Below are 26,129 nucleotides of genomic sequence, written 5' to 3'. Positions count from 1 at the left end.
CCGCCTCTCAGAGGGTGGTGCCCCGCATGGCGCTGCAACCCCGCCCCGACACCGCCTACCCCGACTACTGGCTCCACCCCTTCTCATCTCATCGAACCGCTCGACTCTCTGTTGCTCCTGACTCCCGACCACTGCCGGGCGGAGAAGGGTCCAGGCCGAGCAAGCCGAGCGACGAGCTCAGCTGATGCAACCTGACTGGATTCGCATTACTGTTCCCGGCACGCGACGGCGGCGGCGACCGAGGAAGGGGCGCGGGTGCCAGACTGATCACGGGAGACGGGCGACGGAGCCATGGGGGACGCTCCAAGCCCACAAGAGAAGCTGCATCTTATCACCCGGAACCTGAAGGTCGGTCCTTGGAGTTGGAAATGCGTTGTTGGGGATTTGGGGCCCGGGGTTCAGTGATCCTGAGCCCCACTACGGGATCCTAAGGGTGTGGAGCCGGGGACTCCGCGCCGAGGCAGCGCTGAGAGAACCTGCAGTCCTCATGACTCGTCGGTCAGTCAGTCAAGCAGCAATTAGCTGGGTAATGCAGAAATCACGGTGGGCTCACCTCCAGTGTGCAGTTACCTGTGTTGAGCCGGGCTTTGAAACGAGGACTCCCACTCCACCCACCGTACTATGTGCCAGTGTCGCGAGCGACCACTGAGCTTACGGTCTGCTAGTGCAGTCTCTGTGTGTAAGACCGTGGGATTTCCCCCACGACTGACCCTGACGATCTTGCGTAGCGTCCGACAACCTTTGGGCTATCTTTGGCCCACACCGATGCGGTCCCCGCAGTAGACTATGGGCCGAACGAGAGACAAGGGCAAGTATACAGGTAAGATGCCCTCACACTCTTTAATCACACAATTCACTATAAGATACAAACAGCATTCCAATCCCAACTACAGCACACAATAGTAAATTTAGGATTACGAACCAATCCCAAAGTCAGTTCAACCGCGGAATCCACCGGTGCTGGGGCACAGCGGCTAGTCCAGGAGGTAGGTCTGGAGAGGATCCAATCCGGTCGGGGAGTGAGGTTGGAGCTCAGAGGTTCACGGAGCAGCATGGTCTTCTCTCAAGGGAGACCGTCTTTCCAGGGTCCCGAAGCCTTCGGTCCTTAAGGGCTTCAAGTCTGGGTGTAACTGGGCGATGCCCTTCTATCAGTCCTTATAGCTGGCGTCTCCCCCAATTGGTACTTGTTTACTTGTACAAACAAATTGTTTACTTAGTAGGGCATTCCCTTGGCACTCAGTGTCCAAGATGGAGTCACTCTTGCTCATACAAAATGGAGTTACTCTTGCTCACACAAATACCTTATTTTAGGCACTCTGCACAGCCAGGAGCAGTGCTAGGCACTACGGTACTTTCGGCCCCTGCCCTCCCAGAGCTTGTCTAGAGGGAATTAAACTCTAAAAATGACCTGTAATCCAAACACTTAATTACAGTTGAAGCAAGTACTGGAAATTACTATACTTGGAGCTTTGAAAAGAAATTAGGGGAAGGGCTGGGGGGAGTGTCAGGGAAGTCCAAGGAAGTGACCTCTACATTGTGCTGTGAAGGAAGCAAATCACTTCTTCACACATGTTCCTGCTGTTTCCAGGAACAAGCAGGAGTAGAAGTTAATAAGGAAGAATGGAGGGTGAGAAGGGGACATTTAAGGTAGAAGGAACCCAGATCAAGACCCAGAAGGGAGAAAGAACATTGGTTCAGGAAAAGGCTAATTTGGCAGGAGTAGATTGAGCAAAGTGCAGATTAAGCACTTAATAAATATTTATATTGCTCATTCCCTTGCCTCCTTCAGGCCTCTGACTATTGTCACATTATTAGGAAGGCCATTCCTGGACCACTTTGTTGTTGTTTCTTCATAGAACTTGTCACCATCTGACGTACTATACATTTTACTTGTTTGTTTAGGAAGCATAGCAGGGACCAGGTCATGAAGGTCTTGTAGGCTATGTTTAAAATCGGGTTTTTATTCTAAGAGCAGTGATACATTGGTTGGGCTGCAGCTTTTCTTCTCTCTTTTTGAGATACAATTCACATACCATAAAATTCACCCTTTTAAAGTGTACAATTCAGTGGGTTTTATTGTAATTACAAGGCTGTGCAACTACCACCATCATCTAATTCCAGAACATTTTCATTACCCCACAGAAAAACCTATACCCTTAGAAATCACTGACCATTTCTCCCCTCTCCCCAGTCCTAGAGAAACACTAATCTACTTTCTGTCTCTGAATTTGCCTATTCTGAACATTTCATTTAAATGGAATCATACAAATATGGCCTTTTGTGTCTTACACTTAAATGATAATTTTTTCAAGGTTCATCCATGTTGTTGTCCTTTCAGATCTTCATTCCTTTTTATGGCCGAATAATATTCCATTATTCCGTCGATGGGCATTTGGGTTCTTTCCACTCACGACTTGCTCTAACCCAGAGATTCTTGCATGCTTCCTCCTAGCCAGGTCCCTTTGTTTCTTAGCCTGTCTCCATAAAATAGTGCTGGGTGAGGACAAAGGATATACACAGCTAATGGCATTGACTCACTCAGGTTTTAAAGTGTAAGTGATATGATGTTTCCTTGGGTGGTGAGAACCTTCTAAGTATCTAAATAGTCAGAGGCTCAGAGGATTCAGGATCAGCCTCCAACCAGCTTGGAACAGGATTTTAACAAGTCCTGCTAATAGACAATTCAAACCAGCAAAACAATTTTTGTCTTCATGGGTTCCAACAGCCTCCACAACCATCATCACTTGAAGAAACATTAAAATCTCTTTTTATCTGCAGCATATTGACCTATTAGGATTTTTCCAATATGTCTTAGGGAAAAAGGAGATTATTAAAGTATTTCAACAGGCAAATGAGATAATCAAATTTTGGGTTTTAGAGATCTCTCTGGTTGCCTTTTGGAACATGGATTGGAGAGAGCAAGATATGGGAGACCTGTTAGGAGGCTTCTACAGTAATCTTGGTATAATCTGATGTTGGCCTCGACTAGGATGGTTGTGTAGAGGCGGATACAAGTAGGAGGGTTTAATAACTGTTTCTGAATAATATGCAACTTGGTGAATGATAGCACCATTTACTGAACTAGGGATGAAACCATAAGTGAAAAAGATGGTTGGGGAATGAGGTAGGAAGGTAAGAACATGAGGTAGGAAGGTAAGAACATGTTGAGTTTCAAGTAACTGGGTTGATAACAAAATTATGGTTCTATATGTGGGTGTAAGCAGGAGATTTGGGAGTTACTAGCTCATAAATAGTAATTGAAGCCACCGAAGGGGATCAGGGAGAATGTACAGTGAGAAGAGATAGGGCCGCAAGGATTGCTAATATTTAATGATTAGGAAGAAGAACACATGCAAAAAAATCTGAGACCTAGCAACCAAAGAGGTAGGAGGAAAACTAAGAGAATAAAAAATAGAGGAGACCAAAAGAGGAGTGTGTTTCAGGAACGGTGTGAGAACTGAAAAGTATTCATTGAATTTAGCAACGTCGAGACCCTTTGTGATCTTCGCAAGAGCATTTTCAGTAGTGTGATGCTGTATGGAATTCAAACTGGAATGGAAGAGAAGGAATGGAGATCAGAAGAGACAACTATTTCAAGAAGTTGGCTATGAAAGGAAGGAGCACGAGTTAGAGGTAGTTGCAGGGGAAGATGTAATTAGGGACATGCCCCATTCCCCTAACGTCAGCGTCATTCCACTGGAGTGGTACTAGCAACAGCACCAACTTAGGCTGGCTCTCATTCTGGGCTGAGGGCATGGCTGGCCCACTCTGCTGGCTCTGAGTCTGGACACCCCCAGTGACACATACCTTTGTTTTCCTTGTCACAGGGTAAAGGATGAGCAAGGTGGGGCACCAGCATTAAACCAGCTCTTCTGCTTCCACAACAGGAGGTTCTGGGGGAAGAGAAGCTGAAGGAGATACTGAAGGAACGGGAACTTAAAGTTTACTGGGGAACAGCAACTACCGGCAGGCCACATGTGGCTTATTTCGTGCCTATGTCTAAGATCGCAGACTTCCTGAAAGCAGGATGTGAGGTAAGAAGTAATGTTATAAACCAAGCAGTTGCTCTCGGGAATGGCCAAAAGAGACTTAACGAGGGCAGGACCAGGAGGAGGGGTTTGGAGGTACTTAGACAAATTCACATTTTGGTGGCCCCTTATCTCTATGTCTAGGTAACAATTCTGTTTGCGGACCTTCACGCATATCTGGATAATATGAAAGCCCCATGGGAACTTCTAGAACTCCGAACCAGTTACTATGAGAATGTGATCAAGGCAATGCTGGAGAGCATTGGTGTGCCTTTGGAGAAGCTCAAGTTCATCAAAGGCACTGATTTCCAGCTCAGCAAGTAAGTGCTTGTTCATCCACCCTCGTGGCTCTGGTGCGTCTAGCTAATTACAGTCCTGTGGAATCCAGGCACTCTTTAAATTTGGATTAGAAGCTGTCTGGCTCTAGCTATTAAGAACCATTACAAGTTCTCTACCCTTTGTCCTTTTAACTCATCCATCAAAAATGTGCTGACTAGTAAGTGCCTAGGTACTCTCCTATTTGCTGGAGATATAAATGCAACCATAATGAAGTCCTTGGCCTTTCAGAGCTCACAGCATATGGGAGAGTAATGATGAACCATTCAGCCTCACTTTCTCCTTCCAGCCTCAGCAAATGATGATAAAGGAAATGTGAAAGGAAAATATTTTACTTGTTTTTCACCTCCCCAACAATTTTTGTTGATGTTTTGTCAATTTTATTCATATTTGTAATATTAGCATACATACAATTTTGAGTCCTAATTTTTTTTTTTTTAATTGGGGAATATTGGGGAACAGTGTACTTCTCCAGGGTCTATCAGCGCCAAGTCGTTGACCTTCAATCTAGTTATGGAGGGCGCAGCTCAGCTCCAAGTCCAGTTTCCGTTTTCAAGCTTTAGTTGCAGGGTGCACAACCCACCATCCCATGCGGGAATTGAACTGGCAACCTTGTTGTTGAGAGCTCGCGCTCTAACCAACTGAGCCATCCAGCCACCCCTCCAGAAGCTCAGCAGCAGCTCGTTGTCTTCAATCTAGTTGTGGAGGGCGCAGCTCACTGGCCCATGTAGGAGTCGGACCGGCAACCCTGTTCAGTGCTCGTGCTCAAAGCAGCTAAGCCATCTGCTACCCCTGAGTCCTAATTTTTTAACTTAACAATTTCCTAAGTAATTCCCCCATGGTGCCACATTTTTTTATTTCTAAAACCTCTCAAATATTCCATGTATCCCTTTACTGGTCACTTTTGCGTTTAAACCCTTAGAACAAGTTTTGTTTTTTTTTTGGATCTAACATACCCAAATCTTTATTCAAAATCCGCCTGTCAGGTAAGTCTCTTTTCAACTCCAGGGGAAGGATAGGTAGGAGACAGGGGCTAGTAGATTGCACAACACACAATGCAATATATAGTAGAACAAGTTTTTAAGATAAGCTCATTTTATCCTATTTCACAGATAAGGAAATAGATTCAGGTTTAAGTTCATACAGCTACTAAGTAGAAGAGTCAGGTGTGAACCCAGAACTCTTGCTTTCAACGTAATTTCTCGTTTTACTTCATCTAACATAATTTCCTTTACCATTCCCCACTGTTGGACGTTTATAGGGTTTTAGATACAGCATATAAACAGACTATACAAACAGATATTTGAATCTACAGCCTCAGTAGAGTACTTGAAATTTCATTCATTTTACATAGATTCTACAGATATTCAGGGAACACTTTTATTATATGGTAATAGGTGCTACAAAGCAGGCAGGCAGGAGGAAAGAAAGTTCTCGGGAAGTGGGGAGTTTCTATTTAAATAGAGTGGTTACAGAAGACCTCTATGATAAAATGGCATAAGATGACAAGAGACCTGACAAAGGTGAGGAAACAAATCACGCAAATATTGTATTGAGTTCTTAGTATATGCCAGACACTGTTCTAGGTACTGGGAATGTAATAGTGAATAACTCGGACAAAGTTTTTATTCTCCTAGAATAAAGGTGGGATAAATAAAGCTATTATGCTTCAAAGTCACCCCATCTTTTTCTATATACAAAAGTGACTTCAAAGGAAGATGGCTTTGTAAGTTCACGCTTTGATGCTCTCCCTCTATTCCAAACACAATGATGATACTTAAAAACAAAAATTTTAAAAAATGATAATTTTGAAAAAGGACATAGCCAGGTTTATAAATGAGCTAAACATCTCTGTGGTAAGAGAAACAATTGAAATGTAAATTGGTGAGTGGGGCTGAAGTTATACGTCTGCTGGATTCCAGTGTGGAAGTGGGCACTGGGGACACACCAGGCTGACTGCTTAAGGCCAGAGGATAAAGCAAGGCCTTTCCCCTTTTCCCATTTTCACTCCTCAAGGAAAGTAGAGCTGGGGCGTGGGGCACTATTGGCCACCTACCTGAATCTTTAGGAACTTTTATTAAGATTCAGGCCTATGGAGACTGGAGTATGTACACACCATAAATTGAACCAAGCTCCCACTACCTATGAATGTTATATCCCTGATATTACAAAAAAAAAAACATAAGTTCTCAAATGCCAAGAAATTATATCCATTAAAAAAAAGAAATTATAAAATAGAAATGAAAATGAATATATAGAAATACAAATAATTATTTGAAATCTTGGAAATGTAAAAGTCTGTCATTAAAGTAAAAACAATGAAACAACCCACAAACCAACCTTCAATAGATGGGATCAAGTCTAGACTGAACACAGTTGAAGAGAAGATTATAGATTTGAAAGGTAATAGTAAGGAATTCACCCAGAATGCAGAGAAATGGACAAAAACTGCAAAAGTGTTTAAGATATAGGTAAGGACTTTATTTTTTAGCAGTCTGGCAGAGTATGTTAGTACTCTGACCAACCTTCTAGCTGAAAACAACTGAAAATTCTGGATAAAATATTTTTTAAAGTTCCTAAATGCTTCAAATTAGTCAATTAACAAATTAGTCAAAAATATACGCTTAGTGGCCAGAAAGTGGAAATACAAAGAGATATTATGGTTCAATTAATCTCAGATGTCTTAAAATACTGCTAATAATCTATAACATGTAAAAGACTCATCTAGATTTAAGAGATGTTAAATATTTAAAAATATACATCTTAGGACCTACAAAGTACGGTAAGTAGAACGTTGAAGACGACTTGCACCTTGAGGGAGTTCATTGCATCATATGCACTTGATCTTTGGTTTCATGGTCCTCACAGACCATAATGAAAAAAAAGAGAGAGAGAGAAAGTTAAGAATAAATGAGAGTACTAGGCCAGGAGGTCCAATATTTGAATAATCAAAGGGGGTCACCTACAAAACGCTGGGAATCAGGATGGCTTTACGTTTCTCAAAAGGAAGACTGAAAACCAAAAGGTGTTGAAGCAAAGCCTTTCAAATTCCAAAGGAAAAGAATTTCCAACCTGAAAGTCTATACCCACCAAACTACAATTCAAGTGTACGGATAAAATATATCTGAAAATATTTATCTGAAAAATTTTATTTTCATGTTTTTGTTGGCCATTTGTGTGTCCTCTTCTGTCAAGTGTCTATGCAGGTGTTTTGGCCTATTTTTCTACCCTTTTTTAGGAGTTCCTTATACATTTTGGATACCAAATCCTTTGTCATTCATGTAGCATGGGGATTGAGAATTAACCCACAGAACAGAATAGAGAGTTCAGAAATAGACCCTGACAAATATGGAAACTTGATATATGTCAGAGCTGGTATTGCTTATCAACAAAGAAAGAATAAACTTTTTAGAAAAAATGGTTCAGAGACAATTGGTTATCCATATAGGGAAAAATGATCCCTCCATTCCAAGTGGATTAGAGATTTGATTGTAAAGTCCAAACAATTAAGACATTTTAAAGACGATATGTAGGACCATCTTATGATCTCAGGGCGGGGGAAATTAAACAAGACACACTGAAAGTATGAAACACAGGAAAGAATTGATGAATTCAACTACATTAAAATTAAGACCTTCAATACATCAAAAGTAAAATAAAGTGTAAAAACAAGCCACCAACTAGGAGAAGATATAACAACATGTAACTGGCAAAAGATTTTAATATCCAGTATTATATGTCAAAAACTACAAAATCAACTGTCAAAAAATGTCATTCTGGTAGAAAAAGACTTAGACATTTCACAGAAGAAACCAAATGACCAATACGTATATGGAAAGATGCTTAACCTCTTTGGTTATTATTCAAAGAAATGTAGATTAAAACTAGTGAGAAACAACTCATGCTTTCCAAATTGGCAACATTTAAAATAATGACAATATTAAGTAATAAAATTGATAAAAGCCACTTTGGAAAATAGTTTAGCATTATCCACTAAAGTTCAATATGCAAGTCCCTTATGATCAAGAAATTCTACTCCTTGGCATGTATAAAAAACTTGCACATACATACCAGGATACACATATAAAAATATTTACAACACATTTTTCAGAGATACAAACATAGTGTAAAACTGGAAAAAGACAGAAGTTCAGGGTAGTGGTTACGGTGGAGAAGGAAGTGGGATAGGATTGTTGGGGGGTACGCAGCTTCAGAAGTAATTAGGTCCTTTTTCTTAAACTGAGTGATGGGTATACTATTCTTAAGACATGGAAGAGAGATTGAGAAATTCTGATGTTTATTTAATAGGCATTCCAGAGAAGAAAATGGACGGGAATGGCAGAGAAGCAGTATTTCAAGAAAGAAGTGAAAAAAAAGATTAATTAAAGCCATCTTTATAAAGGAAACAGATAAAGTCGTATTTTGAATGAGAGGATGGACCGCTCACATTTTAGAAGCTACTAGGCAGTGTTCTCTTGGAATGTCATAAGATTGGGAGAGTGAATTAATGTGCTTTAGGATTAAACTGGGGCCTGAGCCCTGTCTTACAGCTATTTCCTCTTCCTTTCCTCTTCAGAGAGTACACCCTAGATGTGTACAGACTCTCCTCTATGGTCACACAGCACGATGCCAAGAAAGCTGGAGCTGAGGTGGTAAAGCAGGTGGAACACCCATTGCTGAGTGGTCTGCTGTATCCCGGACTACAGGTACATGGGAGGGATGGAGTTGCCCAGTGACCTTTTCTGTTCTGTTTCTAACCACTGATCAAAACCTCTCTCTCAGCCCTGTCAAACTGATGCACTTGCTGTTCCTTCACCATCCTGTAGGCCTTCCTTCCTGTCTCCCTCCTCTCCCCACCCCCACTTCCTGGAACCCTCTTTGACTTTTTCAGTTGTAAGTCCTTCCCTACCTATCCTTTAAAATACTGCTCATCTCACCCATCTTCCTTACGTTGATCTTAATCTTTTAATTGAAGAAAATTAATTTCAGAGCAATGTGTGAAAATAAGTTTTAGGCATGATCCTATTTTCCATTAAACAAAACAAGCATATTCTATTTCATGTGTATGTATATTTGCAAGTTGTTAATACTGGTTACCTCAGGATGGCAGGATGAAAATGTAGATAGATTTAATTTTTTCCTTGTATATTTCTATGTTTAATGTAAGAAAATTAGGTCTCCCCTTGTCACCTCCAAGTGACCTTTCCAAAGGTTAAACCCAGAGACATTCTAGATCTGCACTGTCCACTATGGTAGTTAGATTCGAGTCATAGTCATATGTGGCTATTAAAAGTAATTAAAATTAAAATTTTTAGTTCTTCAGTCACATTGGCTATATATTTCAGGTGCTCGTGAGCCACTTGTTGGACAGCACAGATACAGAACATACTCATCATCACAGAAAGTTCTGTTGGACAGTGCTGTTCTAGATTCTTCCTGCTTGCTCACCTTTCTCCACCTTTCCTTCTTCCTCTTACCCCCATCCAATCAGACACGAAATTTTATCAATTCTACTTCCTAAAAGTCTCTTAAATTTCATCTTGCTCTACATCCGCACTGACGTGATTCATCATTGTTTCTCACCTGGCCTTACAGCAATATTCTTTGTCTCCAACTCACAGGCCTCCACGCCATGCTTTGGCCTCTCACTGGTGTGATCTTTCTACAGTGCAGGCCATTTTCTCCCCTCCTTAAAACCATTCATGGACCAGAATATTGCCAGGCACCCTAGCATGACATTCAGTGTCCTTACCTATTTTTCTAACGTCATCATCACTAACCACTTCCCACATCCCTTGGAGTTTGTGCTTTAGCGGACTGAATTACTCATCATTTCCCTACACACTTCACGCCTCTGCACCTTCTCACATACTCTTTCCTCTGCCTGGTGAAAAACATCTATGTATTCCTCAAAATCAAGTTCAGCCCACAAGCTGATTCTAGGAAGCCTTAATGCCACCTGTTTGACCAGATAGAGATAATCATTTCTTCCTTTGTATTAGCAGTGTTCTTTAAATAAACATCTAGGTTGGTCGCCTAGCATACTGTATTGAAATTATCTGTTTCCTTGTCTCTCTCCGAAACTGGGTAGTTGGCTTCTTGAAGGCAGAGTCTGGGTCTGATTCTGCATCCACAGGGCTGGCGCTAGGCCTGGCATGTAGTAAGTGACAATAACTGTTTGTTTACTAGTTTAGCCTTGCCTTTATTTCTGAGCTCTCTGGGCACTTTCTTCTTTTGCCACTTATTTAACATTTTTCATAGACTGTGTTATACAGGGGGTATCTTTGATATGACTATAGTTCGTTGTCTTCTTCCCTCCCTTCCCCACTGGGTTGTGAGCTTCCTGAGGCTAGAGACTATTCTTATTTTTTACCCCATGACATCCACTTGGAGTACTGTTTGATACGGGCACTCAGCAAATGTTTATGGAGCTCTAGAGGCCAACACGGAGGCTGGATGCTGCTTATTTACTTCCCGGCTCTACCTTCTGAAAAGCATAGTGATTTTCAAAAGTTTCTGATTTCTCAGACCCATATAGAAGAAATACAGTAGGAGTTTATGCCCATGTGTTTCTCTCCACAGGCCTTGGATGAAGAGTATTTAAAAGTAGATGCCCAATTTGGAGGTGTCGATCAGAGAAAGATTTTCACTTTTGCAGAGAAGGTTAGTGTCCGCTTTCCTATCTTTTTTCTTTTGAGCAGAAGTATGCAGTTCAAGTTTATTGAATGTGCCAGTCCCATCACTCATAACCTTATTGTATGGTAAGTATTTTTCTGTTTTGTTTTGTAGATGACAAAACTGAGGGTAGAAAGAGTAAGAAAGTTGTCCAGTTAGTGACCGAGCAGAAATTAGCACCTAGATCTGTCTGACTCAAAAGCCCATGCTCTTGCTGCCGCCAGGAAGCTGGCCCCAGACCTGTTGGTTTTGCCTCTTTCCTAATAGCTTAGTTTCCTGGGAAAGGCACTAGCAGTCACAACTACTGTTCTTTCTCAGAGCATTTGGTCTGTTTGCTCTGGATCTTACAAAAACCACTCATTTCTAAGATGAGGTTTAGCAGGGCTTAAAGGAGGAAATTAGCGCAAGCCCGTAATAGTTTTTTCTGGGAAAGAACTTGAGTAAGTTGGAATGGTCTATTGAGAAGTGGTTGGTATTTTTGAAAGCTTCTCAAAACCTCACATTGGCAAGGGTGGGGAGGAAATACTGCTAGTAGAAATGTACATTCCTAGAGGGTGATTTGACAATTCTAAAATGATTCTGCCCTTTGTCCTAGTAATTATACAAATTTGTCCTAGGGAAATAATTTTAAAAGTGCAATTTGAGTTATGTATAAAAGTATTTATCACATTATCAGTTAAAGCCAAAGTCTAGAAATAAACATATCAGATGATAAAGGATTGGTTAAATACATTATGATAAATCCTCACAATGAAATATTATGTATTTTTTAATGATTTTGGGGTATATTTAATGAATAGGGAAATGTTTACAATGTAAATTTTTTTATTAATCAGGTATTTCTCATTATTCCATTTTATCTCCTCTATTAATTTTTTAGTTGAACCTTCTTTTATTATTCTAGCAGAGATATGGTCCATGGCTTATTTATGTATGACTCAGAAGCTCTGAAAATGGCTTTTATATTTATTAAGGGTTATTTAAAAAATGAAAAATACACAATAGAGACCACATGTGACCCACAAAGCCTAAAGTATTTATTATCTGGCCCTTTACAGAAAAGTTTTGCCTATTCCTGCCCTAGAGATTACATGTATCTGTAATTTATTACAGTTTAAGTTAGATAATTTTACCACTTCCCAACAATGCAAGAACCTATAACAATTTTACTCAATTAAATGCCCTGTTACCCTTTTTGCTATTGTTGTCATATGTTTTACATATATTTTAAATCCCAAAGACTTTATTTTCTTTTAATTTTTAAAAATATATTTTTCAATTACCATTGGCACAATATCACATTAGTTTCAGGTGTACAAAACAACATAGTGATTAGACATTTATGTACCTCACAAAGTGATAACCCAAATAAGTCTATTAGCCATTTGACACTACATAGTTATTACAATATTATTGACTATATTCCCTATGCTGTACTTTACCTCCAAAGACTTTATTATAATTGTTTTTTAAACAGTCAATTTTCATGTATACTTAATCACTACTTACCGTTTCTGATACTCTTGATTCTTCCTGCATTTCTATATCTCCATGCTTCCATCTGGGATCATTTTCTTTTAGCCTAAAGAACCCCCATTAGTATTTCATGTTTCCTAATGAGTTCTTTCAGCTTTCTTTTGTCTGAAAACACATTTTTTTTTTTTTTTTTTGCATTCAATGGGTATAGAATTCTAGGTTGGCAATTATTTTTCTGTTAGCGCTTTAAAGAGTTGTCCCATTGCCTCTGGCTTCTATAGTTTCCATCAAGAAATCATCTGTAAGTATTATTGTTTCTATTTTGTAGATAATATATCTTTTCTTTGGCTGCTTTTAAGGATATCTCTTTGTCTCTGATATTCAGCAATTTTACTATGACGTTTTTAGGTATAGTTTTCTTTGTATTCTACTTGGATTTGCTGAGCTTCTTGAGTCTGTGGATTGATGTTTTCATCAAATTTGAAAAATTATCTCCTTTTATTTCCTTAAATATTGCTTCCATCCTATTCTCTCTTCCTCTCCTAGAACCCTAATTTTACATGTGTCCCACATATCTCTTATATTCTGTTCTGTTGTTTTCCTTTCTTTGTTCTCTCTAGGCTTTAGTTTGGATATTCTCTATTGACTTTTCTTCAAGTTCATTAATCCTGTCTTCTGTTGAATCCATTCAATATTGTATTGTGCCATTTCAGAACTTCCATTTGATTCTATTTTATACATTCCTATTCTCTTTTATAATTCTCCATCTTTTATCTATTTTGCCCATCTTTTCCTGTATTTCTTTTAACACATGAATTATAGTTATTTTGACACGCTGATCTGCTTATTCCAATACCTGGATGGTTTTTTGACTCTGCTTTTGTTGACTTTTAACTATCAGTCACTTTTTTCTGCTTCCCATTTCTCGTACTTTTTTAATGTATCAAAGACATCATAGATATGTTCTAAAGGTTCTGGATTATGTTTATAGAGTTCTATGTTTTCTGTAGGCTGTTAAATTATTGACTTATCTATCACCATGATCCTGTCAGGGCTTGGTTTTAGGCTTTGTGAGAACTGGTGTATTTCGGTTTTGCCCTTATCCCTATGATGTGGGTCTTATTCTTGGGATATGGCCTTTCTCGAGTCTCATACTGAAATTTCAAGGTGTTGACAGAACCCTCTCTACTTTGATTGGACCTAAACGTTAACCTCTGTCTCCTCGGCATTGTGCAGCCTCTGAAATCTGTTCAGGTCTTGAGCCTCCCAGAGCCTGTTCTTCCTGGAGTCTCTCCATATGCACGCACAGCTATGAGTCAGTCAACAAATCAGTGGGGAGTTTTGACTTAACTTTTTGGAGGAGGGTTCTCTTCTTTCTAGAACCCTTCCCAAATCCTAGCCTCCTGGCAGCCATGAACTCCAATGTCTGTCTTCTCTTCTTAGTCATACTGCTGCTACCTGCTTGGTCTCTTTTTCTCAGCACCTGGTTTGAAAAAAATGCCCTCAAGCAGAAAGCTGGGGTGTGGTCACCTTTGCTTTCCCTTCTCTCAAGATTTGTAGCTGTACACCTGTTGCTGTCCAATGTTTGCAAATGGTTATTTTACATATTTCCAGCTTTTATAATTGTTCATGGTGGGAGAATAAATCCAGTAACCTCACAATGTAATATTAATAGAAAAGCAGTTGGGAAAAAAACTTTGTTTACATCATGATCACCATTGAAAGTTATATTCAGTAGGAAAAAAGATTGGAAGGACCATGTGAAATTGTTAAGCTTCATATATTCCTTCCAATCGTAGATGAGATAGAGGTACTGGGGAGGAATTTATACTAATACCTGCTTTGTGTGTTTCTTTCAAACCCTTCAGTACCTCCCTGCACTTGGCTACTCGAAACGAATCCATCTGATGAATCCTATGGTTCCAGGATTAACTGGCAGCAAAATGAGTTCTTCAGAAGAGGTAGGTTGCCAGCTCAGACTTGAGTCTAGAAATCTTCAGCAAAAGATGAAGAGATCAAGGACTCAAAAGAATAGTAACCTCGCTAACTAGAATTCTTAAATATTTGAGTTATAAGTAATCTTAAGTCTTCCAGTTAATTCCAGGGGTTATTGAGTATTAAAGGACCTAGAAGCAGTCCTGCTGGGATTCGATCATAATGATAAGAGTTTTACTGCTACTGATAAAAAGCATAAGCAAAAGTAATTTCTTCATTCATAGAACTCATATGATAAAATTCAGCTTATTAATGAGAAGGTCATGGTTGCATTTCACCAACTAGCATCTTGATTCTTAGGGTGATGTCTGATATAACTAATATGATAAATATGCTGTCCTCTAACATTTAAAAGTCCTGCTTAAGGGCTGGCCCGGTGGCTCAGGTGGTTGGAGCTCAGTGCTCCTAACACTGAAGGCTGCCGGTTCGATTCCCACATGGGCCAGTGGGCTCTCAACCACAAGGTTGCCAGTTCAATTCCTCGAGTCCCGCAAGGGATGGTGGGCTCCGCCCCCTGCAACTAAGATTGAACACGGCACCTTGAGCTGAGCTGCCGCTGAGCTCCCAGGTAGCTCAGTTGGTTGGAGCGCGTCCTCTCAACCACAAGGTTGCCAGTTGGACTCCCACAAGGGATGGTGGGCTGTGCCTGCTGCAACTAACAATGGCAACTGGACCTGGAGCTGAGCTGCGCCCTCCATGACTAGGATTGAAAAGACAACAAGTTGACTTGGAAAAAGACCTGGAAGTACACACTGTTCCCCAATAAAGTCCTGTTCCCCTTCCCCAATAAAAAAATTTTTAAAAAGTCCTACTTAAGGAAAGGACACTTTTGTTTTAATCACTAAGGGGATAGAGTAGAGGACTTGGTGGAACCCAAAGATGTGAAAGGTTAAGTTCAGGATTCCCAAACATGACTGTTCTTCAGAATCACATAGAGAATTAAAAAAAAAAAAAAAAAGGTGTCGATTAGACCCTGTCCTTAGAGTCTGATAAGTGGTTCTGGGAAACAATTTGGCAATCTGTATTTTCTTACAAATCCTACTAGATGATTCTTTTTAAAGTCACGTTTGGGCACTCATCTAGTTCTTTAAGTCTGAGTTCTCAATCTTTGATCAGAGATTAGTAAATATATGCCTGGAAACTGTTATTTTTATTTTTAAAATAATATTCCTTTTTCTCTCAAGTTAAACTGTTCCATGTGTCAGTCATTTCTCTGACAAAGTATCATATTACTCATCCTATTTGGTGACATTCACCATATCTCAAGCTTGGAAATCAGTTCTAGCAGCAGTTCCCAAACATGACTGCATCATAATTACTCGGAGAGCTTTTTAAAGATACAAACACCTGGCCCAGCCCTGGGAGAGTTTGATTCATGAGGTTTGGGTGGAGACCAGTAATTTATATTTTTTAAAAGCACTCCAAGTGATATGTACAGTCATATGTGGACCAGAATTTAGTAACCACTGAACTCTAATGAATATGAGCTCACTCCAAAATAAGGAACAAATCCTATTACCTTAAAAAGGAAAAATGGCTCTAAATAATTCATAATAACGTTGGTGATGGCTGATGACAATGTGAATTAGTATACCCCTTTTGGAAAACAGTTTTGGATCTAACAATTTTTGGTAGCTTAAGGAAATAATCCTAGAGAAGGCAAAACAAAACAAAGCAAAAAACCTCTGCAGAGATGTTCATTGTAGCATGATATGTTATTTGTAACATTTTGAACATAATCTGAAAGTTTAGAAATTGTTAAATTATGTTGTCAATAATTGGGACTCTAACATAGCATAAAAATTATAAGAGAAGACTAGGTAGCCACTCAGAAATACTTAGGACATAGCCTTAAGTGAAAAAACACAGGACATTTATTCTCTAACTACAAATTTGTAATAATTCCATGTGCTGTAGACAAGGCCTTAGAAGAACACAGAAAAATTAAAATAGTTTTATTTATTGGGTGTCAATATTGAAAGTGGTCCTTCACTGATTAATTTTGCTTTTGTTAAAGTTGTTTAATGTTTAAATCTTTGTTTAAAAAAATAAAATACAGTTGACCCTTGAACAATGTATGGGTTAGGGGTGTCGACCATCCCTTCCTCCCCACCCATGCAGTTGAAAATCCACGTATAACTTTTGATTCCTCAAAAACTTAACTTCTGGGCGGCCAGATGGCTCAGTTGGTTAGAGTGAGAGCTCTTAACAAGATTGCCAGTTCAATTCCCGCGTGGGATGGTGGGCTGTGCCCCCTGCAACTAAATTGAAAACAGCGACTAGTCTTGGAGCTGATGGGCCCTGGAAAAACACACTGTTCCCCAATAAAAAATTAAAAAAAAACAAAACAACTACTAGTAGTCTACTGTTGACTGGAAGCCTTACAGATAACATAAACTGTCGATTAATGATTCGTGTTTTATGTGTATTACATACTGTATTCTTACAATAAAGTAAGCTAGTGGAAAGAAAATGTTATTGAGAAAATCACGTGGAAGAGAAAATCAATTATAATACTATACGCATTTATTGAAAAAATCTGCATATAAGTGGATCCAGGCAATTCAAACGTGTTGTTCAAGGGTTGACTGTATACAGATTAGTTGAGCGTATTCTCATTTTCAACCACAAGAGGTCCCCTTCTCCTCCTTGGCTTCTAGGAGTCCAAGATTGATCTCCTTGATCGGAAGGAGGATGTGAAGAAAAAACTGAAGAAGGCCTTCTGTGAGCCAGGAAATGTGGAAAACAATGGGGTTCTGTCCTTCATCAAGCATGTGCTGTTTCCCCTCAAGTCTGGTAAGACACTCCCTGTTTTCTTCTCAGAGGCCAGGCTGAAATAGCAAAACTAGTAGTGACCATACTTGTGATCATACACTATATCATACTTGTGATTTGTCACAGCGTCTTCCTCCCGGGACAGGCTTCCCTGGTTGTCTGTTTTGAATTCTCATATGTTAATGTATGATTGGTGTTAAGATGTCATTTAGTTGTCCATGTGTTGTTACCAGGTTAGATTCTAAGTGGGGTGTCAGGGTGGGCAGGGGTGGTAGAAATGAGGGTGGGGCAGGCATGTTGAACTAGAGAAATGACAAGAAATATAAGACACAGTCCTTCCCCTTAAGCTTGGATGCTAGCTGGGATACAACCTGGCCACTCATCCAATTTTAAAAAAATAAACTGCCATATAATAAAGTTCTAAATATATGGCAGAAATGACAAATACCCATACATTTGGGCTAGGCATGCTGACTCTGTCATTAGCAGTAAGTTTGTTGATGTGGGTCCTTTTTCTTACAGAGTTTGTAATCCTTCGAGATGAAAAATGGGGTGGAAACAAAACCTACACAGCTTACTTGGACCTGGAAAAGGACTTTGCTGATGAGGTAATACCAGAGGAGGAGTAATCCCCACTGAACTCATTCTGACAAACCCCTACATCTTGTCCTAGTCACATTTCCAGTTATGTGTCGCAGGGCTCTCCAAGGCTATATATTTTGTTAATGGCTTAGATGAGGATTCAGATGGCTCACAGATTAAATGGGCAAATGGCATAAAGCTAATGTATTAGTGTCCTAATCACTCTCCAAAGGACTCAACCTGGAAGAAAGGACCAAATCCAACCTAAGATGAAGTATTTCAAGGACACGCACAAAATCAAGGTTCCAAAAAGAGACACAGCTGTGGCGGTCAGTTAGCTCAGTTGGTTAAAGCGCGGTGCTCTTAACAAGGTTGTGGGCTCGATCCCCCACCTGGGCCACTGTGAGCTGCGCCCTCCACAACTAGATTGAAATAACTACTTGATTTGGAGCTGATGAGTCCTGGAAAAACACATTTAAATAAATAAAAGTTAAAAAAAGAGGCACAACTATAAAAGGATAGAAGAGAGGACACTATTCATTTCAACAGTTTAACAAAAGACTTACTAGGTGGCCTTGTGTTAGGCACTGTGCTAGGGGCTGGCATTATAAAGGCGATTAAGTCCTCATGAAGCTCAGTCCAATAGGAGAGGCAGACATGTAAACAATTATCACTTCCTGTCTTACTGCACAATGAAGATACTCATATATACATGGTCTAGAAATAAAATAGGAGGAAGTGATTAACTGGCTGGCTGGGAAAACTTTGTAGAGGAGAGATCAAAATCCTGTTTCACTTAAGGATTAGGAGTTCATGGGGAAATCTGTGAGAGAATAAATTGGGTAAAGACATGGTAAGATGAAACAGCATGGTATATAAGTACTCACAAGTGGTTTGGTCTGACTAGAGTCTAAAAGGTGAGGTGGGGCATTGTGGGAGTGGTAGAGCAGGGCCGGATCATAAAGGGAAGATGTAATAATAGCATATATTTGGAATGAAATGGGGAGTTTTGATGGACTCTTTGAGTTGAGTCGGCAATGTGAGAGGGCTGTCAGAAATATTAATGAAGCTTTGGCCCAAGTCATGAGAATATTCCATTCAGTTCTCCCTTGTTCTGAGTATATTTGGGGTTGTGCATTCAGCCCTGGACTTCAATTTTGTGAGGTTTATTTGACAATCTGGGGTGTGTTCTTAGGGAGACAAAGGATGCGATGATTGGGAACAGACTCAAAACCATGTCACAAAAGCAGTTGAAAGAACTGGGCATATTTGGCTGAGAAGCAAATATGGGTTCAGTCATCCTCAAAATACATAGGACTCTCATGGGAGAGGGGTTTTCTTTTTGTGGCACCAGAGGGCTCAACCAGGACTATGGGTGGGGGTCACAGGGAGGCATGTTTAGGTGCAGCTTCAGGAAGAACTTTCTAATGATCTCAATTATGTGGCAATGGACAGGGCTGCCTCCCTTGACCTTGCGTTCCCCATCACTGAGGTGTTCAGGCAGAGGCCCGAGGAACACTGTTGTATGAGGGTGTGGGCATCAAATAGAGGAAAAGAGGGACCTCTGAGGTCTGAGGGTCCTTAAGGCCCATTTTTGGATATTTGACAGTGGTTGCTTGGAGACCCTTCTATCTGCTGTCTGAGGCAGGCCACAGAACCTACACTCGCCTCCTCAACCCTGTGAACAGCCCTTTGTGGGAATAATGAGAAGGAATAGAAGAAATGCTTTTGAATAAAGAGCCTAGAGCAGCATTAACACGTTGCGTACGGATCACGAGAATCTTCACGAGGGATTTAAACCCCGCTGTACGCAACGTGTTAAGCAGAGCGGTGACATTTTCTGTGATAGTGCACGTATCCTGTAGTGTCAAACACCGCTGCCGCTGGCCATGTGTGGCTGTTGAGCCTTACAGTGTGACCAGTGCAATTGAATAACTGAATCTTAATTTACATTTCAATGTCCACATGAGGCTAGTGGCTGCCACGTTAGACGATGCAAGTCTAAAGCTTTTCTGTTATTAAACATTCCCAAGGAAATGAAGGAATAGCATCAGAAACAAAAATGTAGGCATTGTTGTATTACAGGGGGATGTCCCCTCAGAATATCTAGAAGATCCTTTCAGGCCAGATTTGAGATAGAAGAATGAATTATATCCCAGTTAATTGAAATTGAATTACTGAACTCTTCCCATGTACTCGTCACCATTTTCACCCACTATGTGATTTAATCCTCATTCTGAGGTAAAGGTATTGTTATCTTCATTTTTGAAGTGAAGAATCCAAAGCTTAGAAGGGTTAGGTGCCTGGTTGGGGGGGTCACACAGCTAGCTAGCTGGGACTCTAACCCCGCTCTCCCTAACTCCAGAGTCCTTACTCTTTCTTCTTGGTCACTCAGCTCCCCCTCTGGTTTTAGCCCTATGGTTTCCTATGTGAATATTTCTCTGCCAGTAAATGACACCTGCTTTATGCCACTACTCTAAGCATAAATGGAGGGACTAGAAGAGTTTGATTAATAAAAACATTTAGCCTCCGAAATCCCTCAAGTTAGTATCAAATTCAGAGTCAAAAGACCTGGATCCCAGACAAGTTAGATAAACTTTCTGAACCTATTTCCCCTTCTCTGCCCTTCCAGCTTACAAGGTGGTTCTGACTGCTGGGAAAACACCCTGCATCCTGTACTCACCTTATGCTTAGTAGATTCAGGTGTCCCGTGCCCTGTTTGAGCGCCTTATCTCACCAGGCTCCATACACTTTTGCAGGTTGTACACCCTGGAGACCTAAAGAATTCTGTTGAAGTCGCCCTGAACAAGTTGTTGGATCCCATCCGGGAAAAGTTTAATACCCCTGCACTGAAGAAGCTGTCCAGTGCCGCCTACCCAGATCCCTCGAAGCAGAGTAAGGCCAGTGGGGGAGGGGGGGCAAAGGAAGGGGGATGACGTCATTGGGATAGCCTGTTGGTGGGCCTCAGAAAAAGGTCTGTCCTAAACTGAGGGCCCAAGAAGCCAGGGGAGCTGAAGGGCATGAAGGTCATGCTCCATTGGCTCCAAGAATGGAACTTGAGTCTTTGATTTCAGTTTGGTGGATGGTATGAAGTGATTACATCTTGTTTTACCAAAACTGCTGGGAGATGCTGGCATGAGACGTGCTTTTGATCCTTTCAGCTTCTCAGGGAAGCTCATCTTTTGATTCACCCAGTTCCGTTCCATGTGCTTCTGACTGGCTCTTAGTTGGCCATCCACCCCTCCTAGAAAAAACTCAAATATGTATGGAATGCATGAATGGAAACACCTAAAGGTGGCAGATCTACTACTTTCCCCTTCCCCACAAGCCTAATAGCTGAGGGCAAGGGTAGATAAAAATCTAGCATGTCGCTTCTCAAAGGTTGCTGACCCTGTTTTAAAGAAGATATAACTCAGAAGTAGCACTCATGGTAAGGTAATTTTTAACTTGATCAAGAAAAGTCTGGACCTCTGTGAAACAGAGGCCAGGACTCCCATGTTCTATAAAACTTAATAGTGTTTTCTAGTCAGGTCCTTGCTATTTCCATAGTGAAGTCCTACATGAATAATTTTAATTCTATGAATCTTCCCAGTAAAGTTAAAAAAGGAAGAAGGATTTGTTAGATAGATAGATAGACAGACAGACAGACAGACAGACAGATGGATAGAAGGAAGGTATAATCGATGGTTGGTTAGATTCTGGGGACTCTGCATGAAATCCTATTAGTGTCCTCATTTGGTGGGATCAGCAGTTGACTTGTCATGGGGAAGGAAGAGAGTTCTGACCCATTGGGGTTCTTCTTATTCCCAGAGCCAGTTGTCAAAGGCCCTGCCAAGAATTCAGAACCAGAGGACGTCATCCCATCCCGGCTGGATATCCGTGTGGGGAAAATCATTAGTGTGGACAAGGTACTTGTTTTTCAGCACGTCCCAGAGAGGCACATAGGAGTCGTGTTTGTCTGTTTCCATCTGGAGGAAACCTGGCCTGGGATGGGAAGCAACAGCCTTGAGGTCGTATTGCAAGTCAGGACCCGGGTGTCTAATTCCAGGCATCAGGCTTTTCCCTTTGCTGCCTCTGGACCTTAGGCAACCAAACCCAGCCAGGAACTCAGCATGGGGGGGCGGGGCAGATGTTAGTCAGAGGGAACTTGTTTATCCATTAAATCCAGTCTGGTGGACTCACCTGTTCTCTACCAGCTTGTCTGAACTAGCTGCGGGCCTTATCTTGGATCAGCCACTTTGTCTCCCAAACAACCTTCCCCTACCCCCCAACCCCCCCCCCCCCACACACACACACACACACACACGGATAGAGAAAATGGTGACGGGAAAAGGACTTCCTTTTTTCCAGAGACAGAAGGTTATGCCTGGGACAATTGTGGGCTCTTTTTTCTCTTAGCATTGACTGACTTTTCACTACATAGACCCAACCACCAAAAGTACTTTGAGATAGCTGCTGATGCTTTCAGATGGTGATACCAGTAGATTTCCTTCTCCCATCCTCCAGTGCACCTAGGACTGAGCTGGTACAGCATGTGGCCATATAGTAGTCCCCTAGATAGTCCAGGCCATTTATTCTCTCTTAGAGATTCCTTCCACCTCTTACACAAGTAACTAGACCCATTTCATTCAAATCCTGCCTCTTGGTTGAGAGTAGACTGCACCTTCAAAGCCCATTCTCCTGCCTGCTGTCTGGGACCTGGAAAGAGAGTTAGCTCTAGAAGGTACCTCGGGGGCAGCTGTAGGGAGTATTTGCCCCTTTCTGGAGCCAGAGGGTTCACCAGGCACCATGATCTATTCCTTTATGACACTCTCCTGGACTGGTATCTCTTGCTGGCAGCACCCAGACGCAGACAGCCTGTATGTGGAGAAGATTGATGTGGGGGAAACTGAGCCAAGGACTGTGGTGAGCGGCCTGGTGCAATTTGTGCCCAAGGAGGAACTGCAGGATAGGCTGGTGGTAGTGCTGTGCAATCTGAAACCCCAGAAGATGAGAGGAGTCGAGTCTCAAGGCATGCTTCTGTGTGCTTCTATGTGAGTGAGGACTTGGGGTGGGGTGGGGCATAGGACTGGGGGAGGCCGAGAAGAGTGGGGACTTGGCCCACACAATGCCCCTCCACATGCCAAGTGAAGCCCTGAGGACACTGGCCAAAAGGTGGTGCATTAAGGAATTATTTATTAAACAAGTACTGTGAATGAAGCACTTTACCTACAGTTAACTATTAAAACAGAAATTGAAGGTTCAAAGCAACATGTACATGCCCACCTCTCACTACTACTAAGAGGTGGGGCCAGGATTCAAACCCACTTCTGACTGGGTGTCAAGGCCTTGCTTTCTGTGGTGTTATACTTCCCTTCCCTAAGAGCCCAGACTTCAGATCTCTCCTGACATAGGATTTCAGTTTAGCCCTGGTTAACCCGACCCTGATGATGTCCAGACATGTAAGTACAGCAGTGAGGGCCTCCGGAGCTCTGGCAGTGTGGGTGACCTAAATCCCAGTAGGGCACCCATGTAAAGGCTCTAATGCTTGGCCTCCATGGCAGCTGGAAGCAATCCATAGCCTCACTCTTTCCTTGTCTTGTGTATCTTCCCAGGGAAGGGGTCAGCCGCAAGGTTGAGCCTCTGGACCCTCCTGCAGGCTCTGCTCCTGGTGAGCGAGTGTTTGTGAAGGGCTATGAGAGGGGCCAACCAGACGAGGAGCTCAAGCCCAAGAAGAAAGTCTTTGAGAAGTTGCAGGTAAAAAGCTGCAGTTCCTCTCTTCCCCGGGCTGCCTGGATTGCTGCTACTGAATCCAAACCGGCCCTTTCCCCAGCTGGGCCTTCTGCATCTAAGCCCCTCTCTTCTTTCTTCATTCCAGACCTTTCTGAATGAGATGCCTAGGGAGCACAGGGGCCCTCGCATGTACTGAGCACTGACAGGCTGCTTGAGGCACTGTGTAGGGAACGTCAGAGAGTTACTCATTTGATCTTCAGTCTGTGATAGGAGATCATGCCCATTTTACCTGGCAGGATATCTGCCAAGGCCACACAGGGTCACCAGAAGTGATGGAGCCAGAATCAAAATCCTCCCAGGGTCCTTCCCACCCATCTTGATCTTAGAGCACTCATTCTCTCCTCTCCTTCTGGGGGATTGACTCACATAGGGCCTGCCCCCATGACCCCTGAATTCATTCATTCATTCAACAAATACTGGGTCCCAAATATAGTTACATATACATATATATATACATATACATATACACATATATATATGGCAATGTTCTAGGTTCTTAGGCTGCATCAGTGAATAAAGCAGCAAAAATTCACTCTCTGTGGAACTAACACTACATTTGCAATTTTTTCTAGTTAATAACTTGTTTTACTCAATTAGACAGTATTTCTGGAGGGCATTTCAAGTGATTTCTACCTCTCCATCCTCCTGTATGTGCCAAATGGCTTTGTCGCCTCCCTCCTTTCCTTGTTTTTCAGGATGGTTTTATGAATTAACTTATTTTTTTCTGGCTATAAATTTTCAATGTAGAAATGTGTAAAGTATAGGGGGAAATGAAAAAAACAAAATACCCATAGTCCTACCACCTAGAGATACTGAAAAATGTCATTAGTGATTCTTTCTTTCTGGACTTTTTCTATACATAGAAATATTTAGTTTGAGTTATACCATGTTTAGTCTTTTTTTTTTTTTTTCAACTTTATGCCTGAAAAACTTCCCCATCTTCTTAAATATTGAGGAGGGATCTTACTGTATTTTGTCATAATTACCATAACTTAACCAAATTATATAACCTTATTAGACATTGAGATATTAGAGGTTGTACTGTTAGAATGCTGTGATAGGTGTCCGGGCACATAGTTCTTGGCACTTATTCATGATTATTTTCTTAAGCTAAATCCTTAAAATGAACTTTGTGCCGCTGAGTGGGCTCCAGCTCCCGGCCACCCTATGAATGAGTGATGCCTAGTGTCCTGTCCTGTTTAGGTTCAGCGTCCGGAAGAACTTTCTAAGGAGCCTCGCTCAGCTCCTATAGGCTCCTATAGGCTTCTGTATGGAGTCAGTCCAACTCATGCTTGGGCTTCCTCTTTTCCTGCTGCCTTCTATTCCCCCAGCATTATTGTCTGTTCCAAGGAACCCTGCCTTCTCATGACGTGCTCGAAGTAGGCCAGCTTTAGTTTTGTCATTTTTGCCTCCAGCAATGCTTCAGGCTTACCCGAGTCAAAAGATATGAACATGGAAGCTTTTGACAAACTACTGTCTTAGAGAAGTTGAGTCAGTTTACACTACTAGTCACGTAAGAGTCTGTTTTCTTGCAGTCCCACTATCATCACTATAACCACTTTTTTTGTTTCTCGTCCAGGCTGACTTTAAAATTTCAGAGGAATGCATCGCACAGTGGAAGGAAACCAACTTCATGACCAAGCTGGGGTACATCTCCTGTAAATCACTGAAAGGGGGGAACATTAGCTAGCTGACCCAGCATCTTCCTCCCTTCTCCCATCGTCCTGAGTCATCTGCTGTCTCCTCAGTTTGCTCCGCCTATCACCCGTTTACCCATCTCCCAGGACACTGAAGCAGGCAGTTTGGGACTTTATTAGGTGCAGGACTCAGTAAGAGGCAGCTCAACCCCCCCCAAATCCAGGATCATCCCAGTCTGGCTGCAGGGAGAGGCTGACCTCCCAGGGAGTAACAAAGGCAGGGCAGCAGCAGTAAGTCTAGCTCTACCTTCTTCCCATGGCAGCTGACTTGAGAAATCTGGTTTCAATATATTTCACAGAAAAAGTTTATGCCACAATCCTAATTGGAAAAATACTGGTTCCCAGGTTTTCCTAGAGTTCTCCCAACAGCTGTGCCTCTGCCTGGGATCTGGTGCCAGGACTGGGCTATTTACAGCTTCTTCATAACAGGAAATTGTGGGATTTGAAAAGGAAAAGGAAGGAAAAACAGCCTAGTGGTCTACCAAGTGGTTGGCAGCTTTCACCAATACCTGCCAACCCTGAGGCTTGGCACTGGGGACAGGCCCTGCCGCAGGGTTCTTGGAATTTCCCTTGATCCTGCTAGGTTGGGACATTCCCTGGCCGTGTTGTTAATATCAGAAGTAGGGTGGATGGTATGGGCCTGGTTCATTCTTCATAGAGGGTGTGGTCTTTCTCCATAAGGCATTTCAATCAGAATCACTAACTCTCATTGTCATGAATTCAAATAAAATGTCTGTGAAAGGGTGACTGAATGGGGACTGTCTGTGAACTGGAACATCTTAGGAGAGGGGAA

General features: G+C 41.6%; 1 protein-coding gene across 2 annotated transcripts; it reads left to right on the top strand.

Moving 5' to 3' along the window:
* Nucleotides 1-100: 100 nt before the first annotated feature.
* On the top strand, nucleotides 101-26,083 carry YARS1 (tyrosyl-tRNA synthetase 1). 2 transcript variants are annotated; one of them, XM_088790933.1, is made up of 13 exons: nucleotides 101-348; nucleotides 3,888-4,034; nucleotides 4,173-4,348; nucleotides 8,941-9,070; nucleotides 10,947-11,027; nucleotides 14,384-14,476; nucleotides 17,171-17,306; nucleotides 17,808-17,893; nucleotides 20,627-20,762; nucleotides 21,678-21,775; nucleotides 22,707-22,900; nucleotides 23,462-23,603; nucleotides 25,219-26,083. In XM_088790933.1, exons 1-13 carry the CDS (start codon nucleotides 292-294, stop codon nucleotides 25,327-25,329), a joined length of 1,587 nt encoding a protein of 528 aa, XP_088647059.1. In that variant the 5' UTR covers nucleotides 101-291; the 3' UTR covers nucleotides 25,330-26,083. The 2 variants fall into 2 exon arrangements, with proteins under 2 accessions (XP_088647059.1, XP_088647060.1); XM_088790934.1 differs by having other exon boundaries at nucleotides 153-348; nucleotides 3,828-4,034.
* Nucleotides 26,084-26,129: the final 46 nt, after the last annotated feature.

This window comes from Rhinolophus sinicus, chromosome 14, assembly GCF_057876585.1.
Source record: "Rhinolophus sinicus isolate RSI-liver-muscle chromosome 14, RSI-T2T, whole genome shotgun sequence".
NCBI lineage: Eukaryota > Metazoa > Chordata > Mammalia > Chiroptera > Rhinolophidae > Rhinolophus > Rhinolophus sinicus.
Note: the sequence above shows the minus strand (reverse complement) of the source record. Positions and strands in the feature narration are given on the sequence as shown.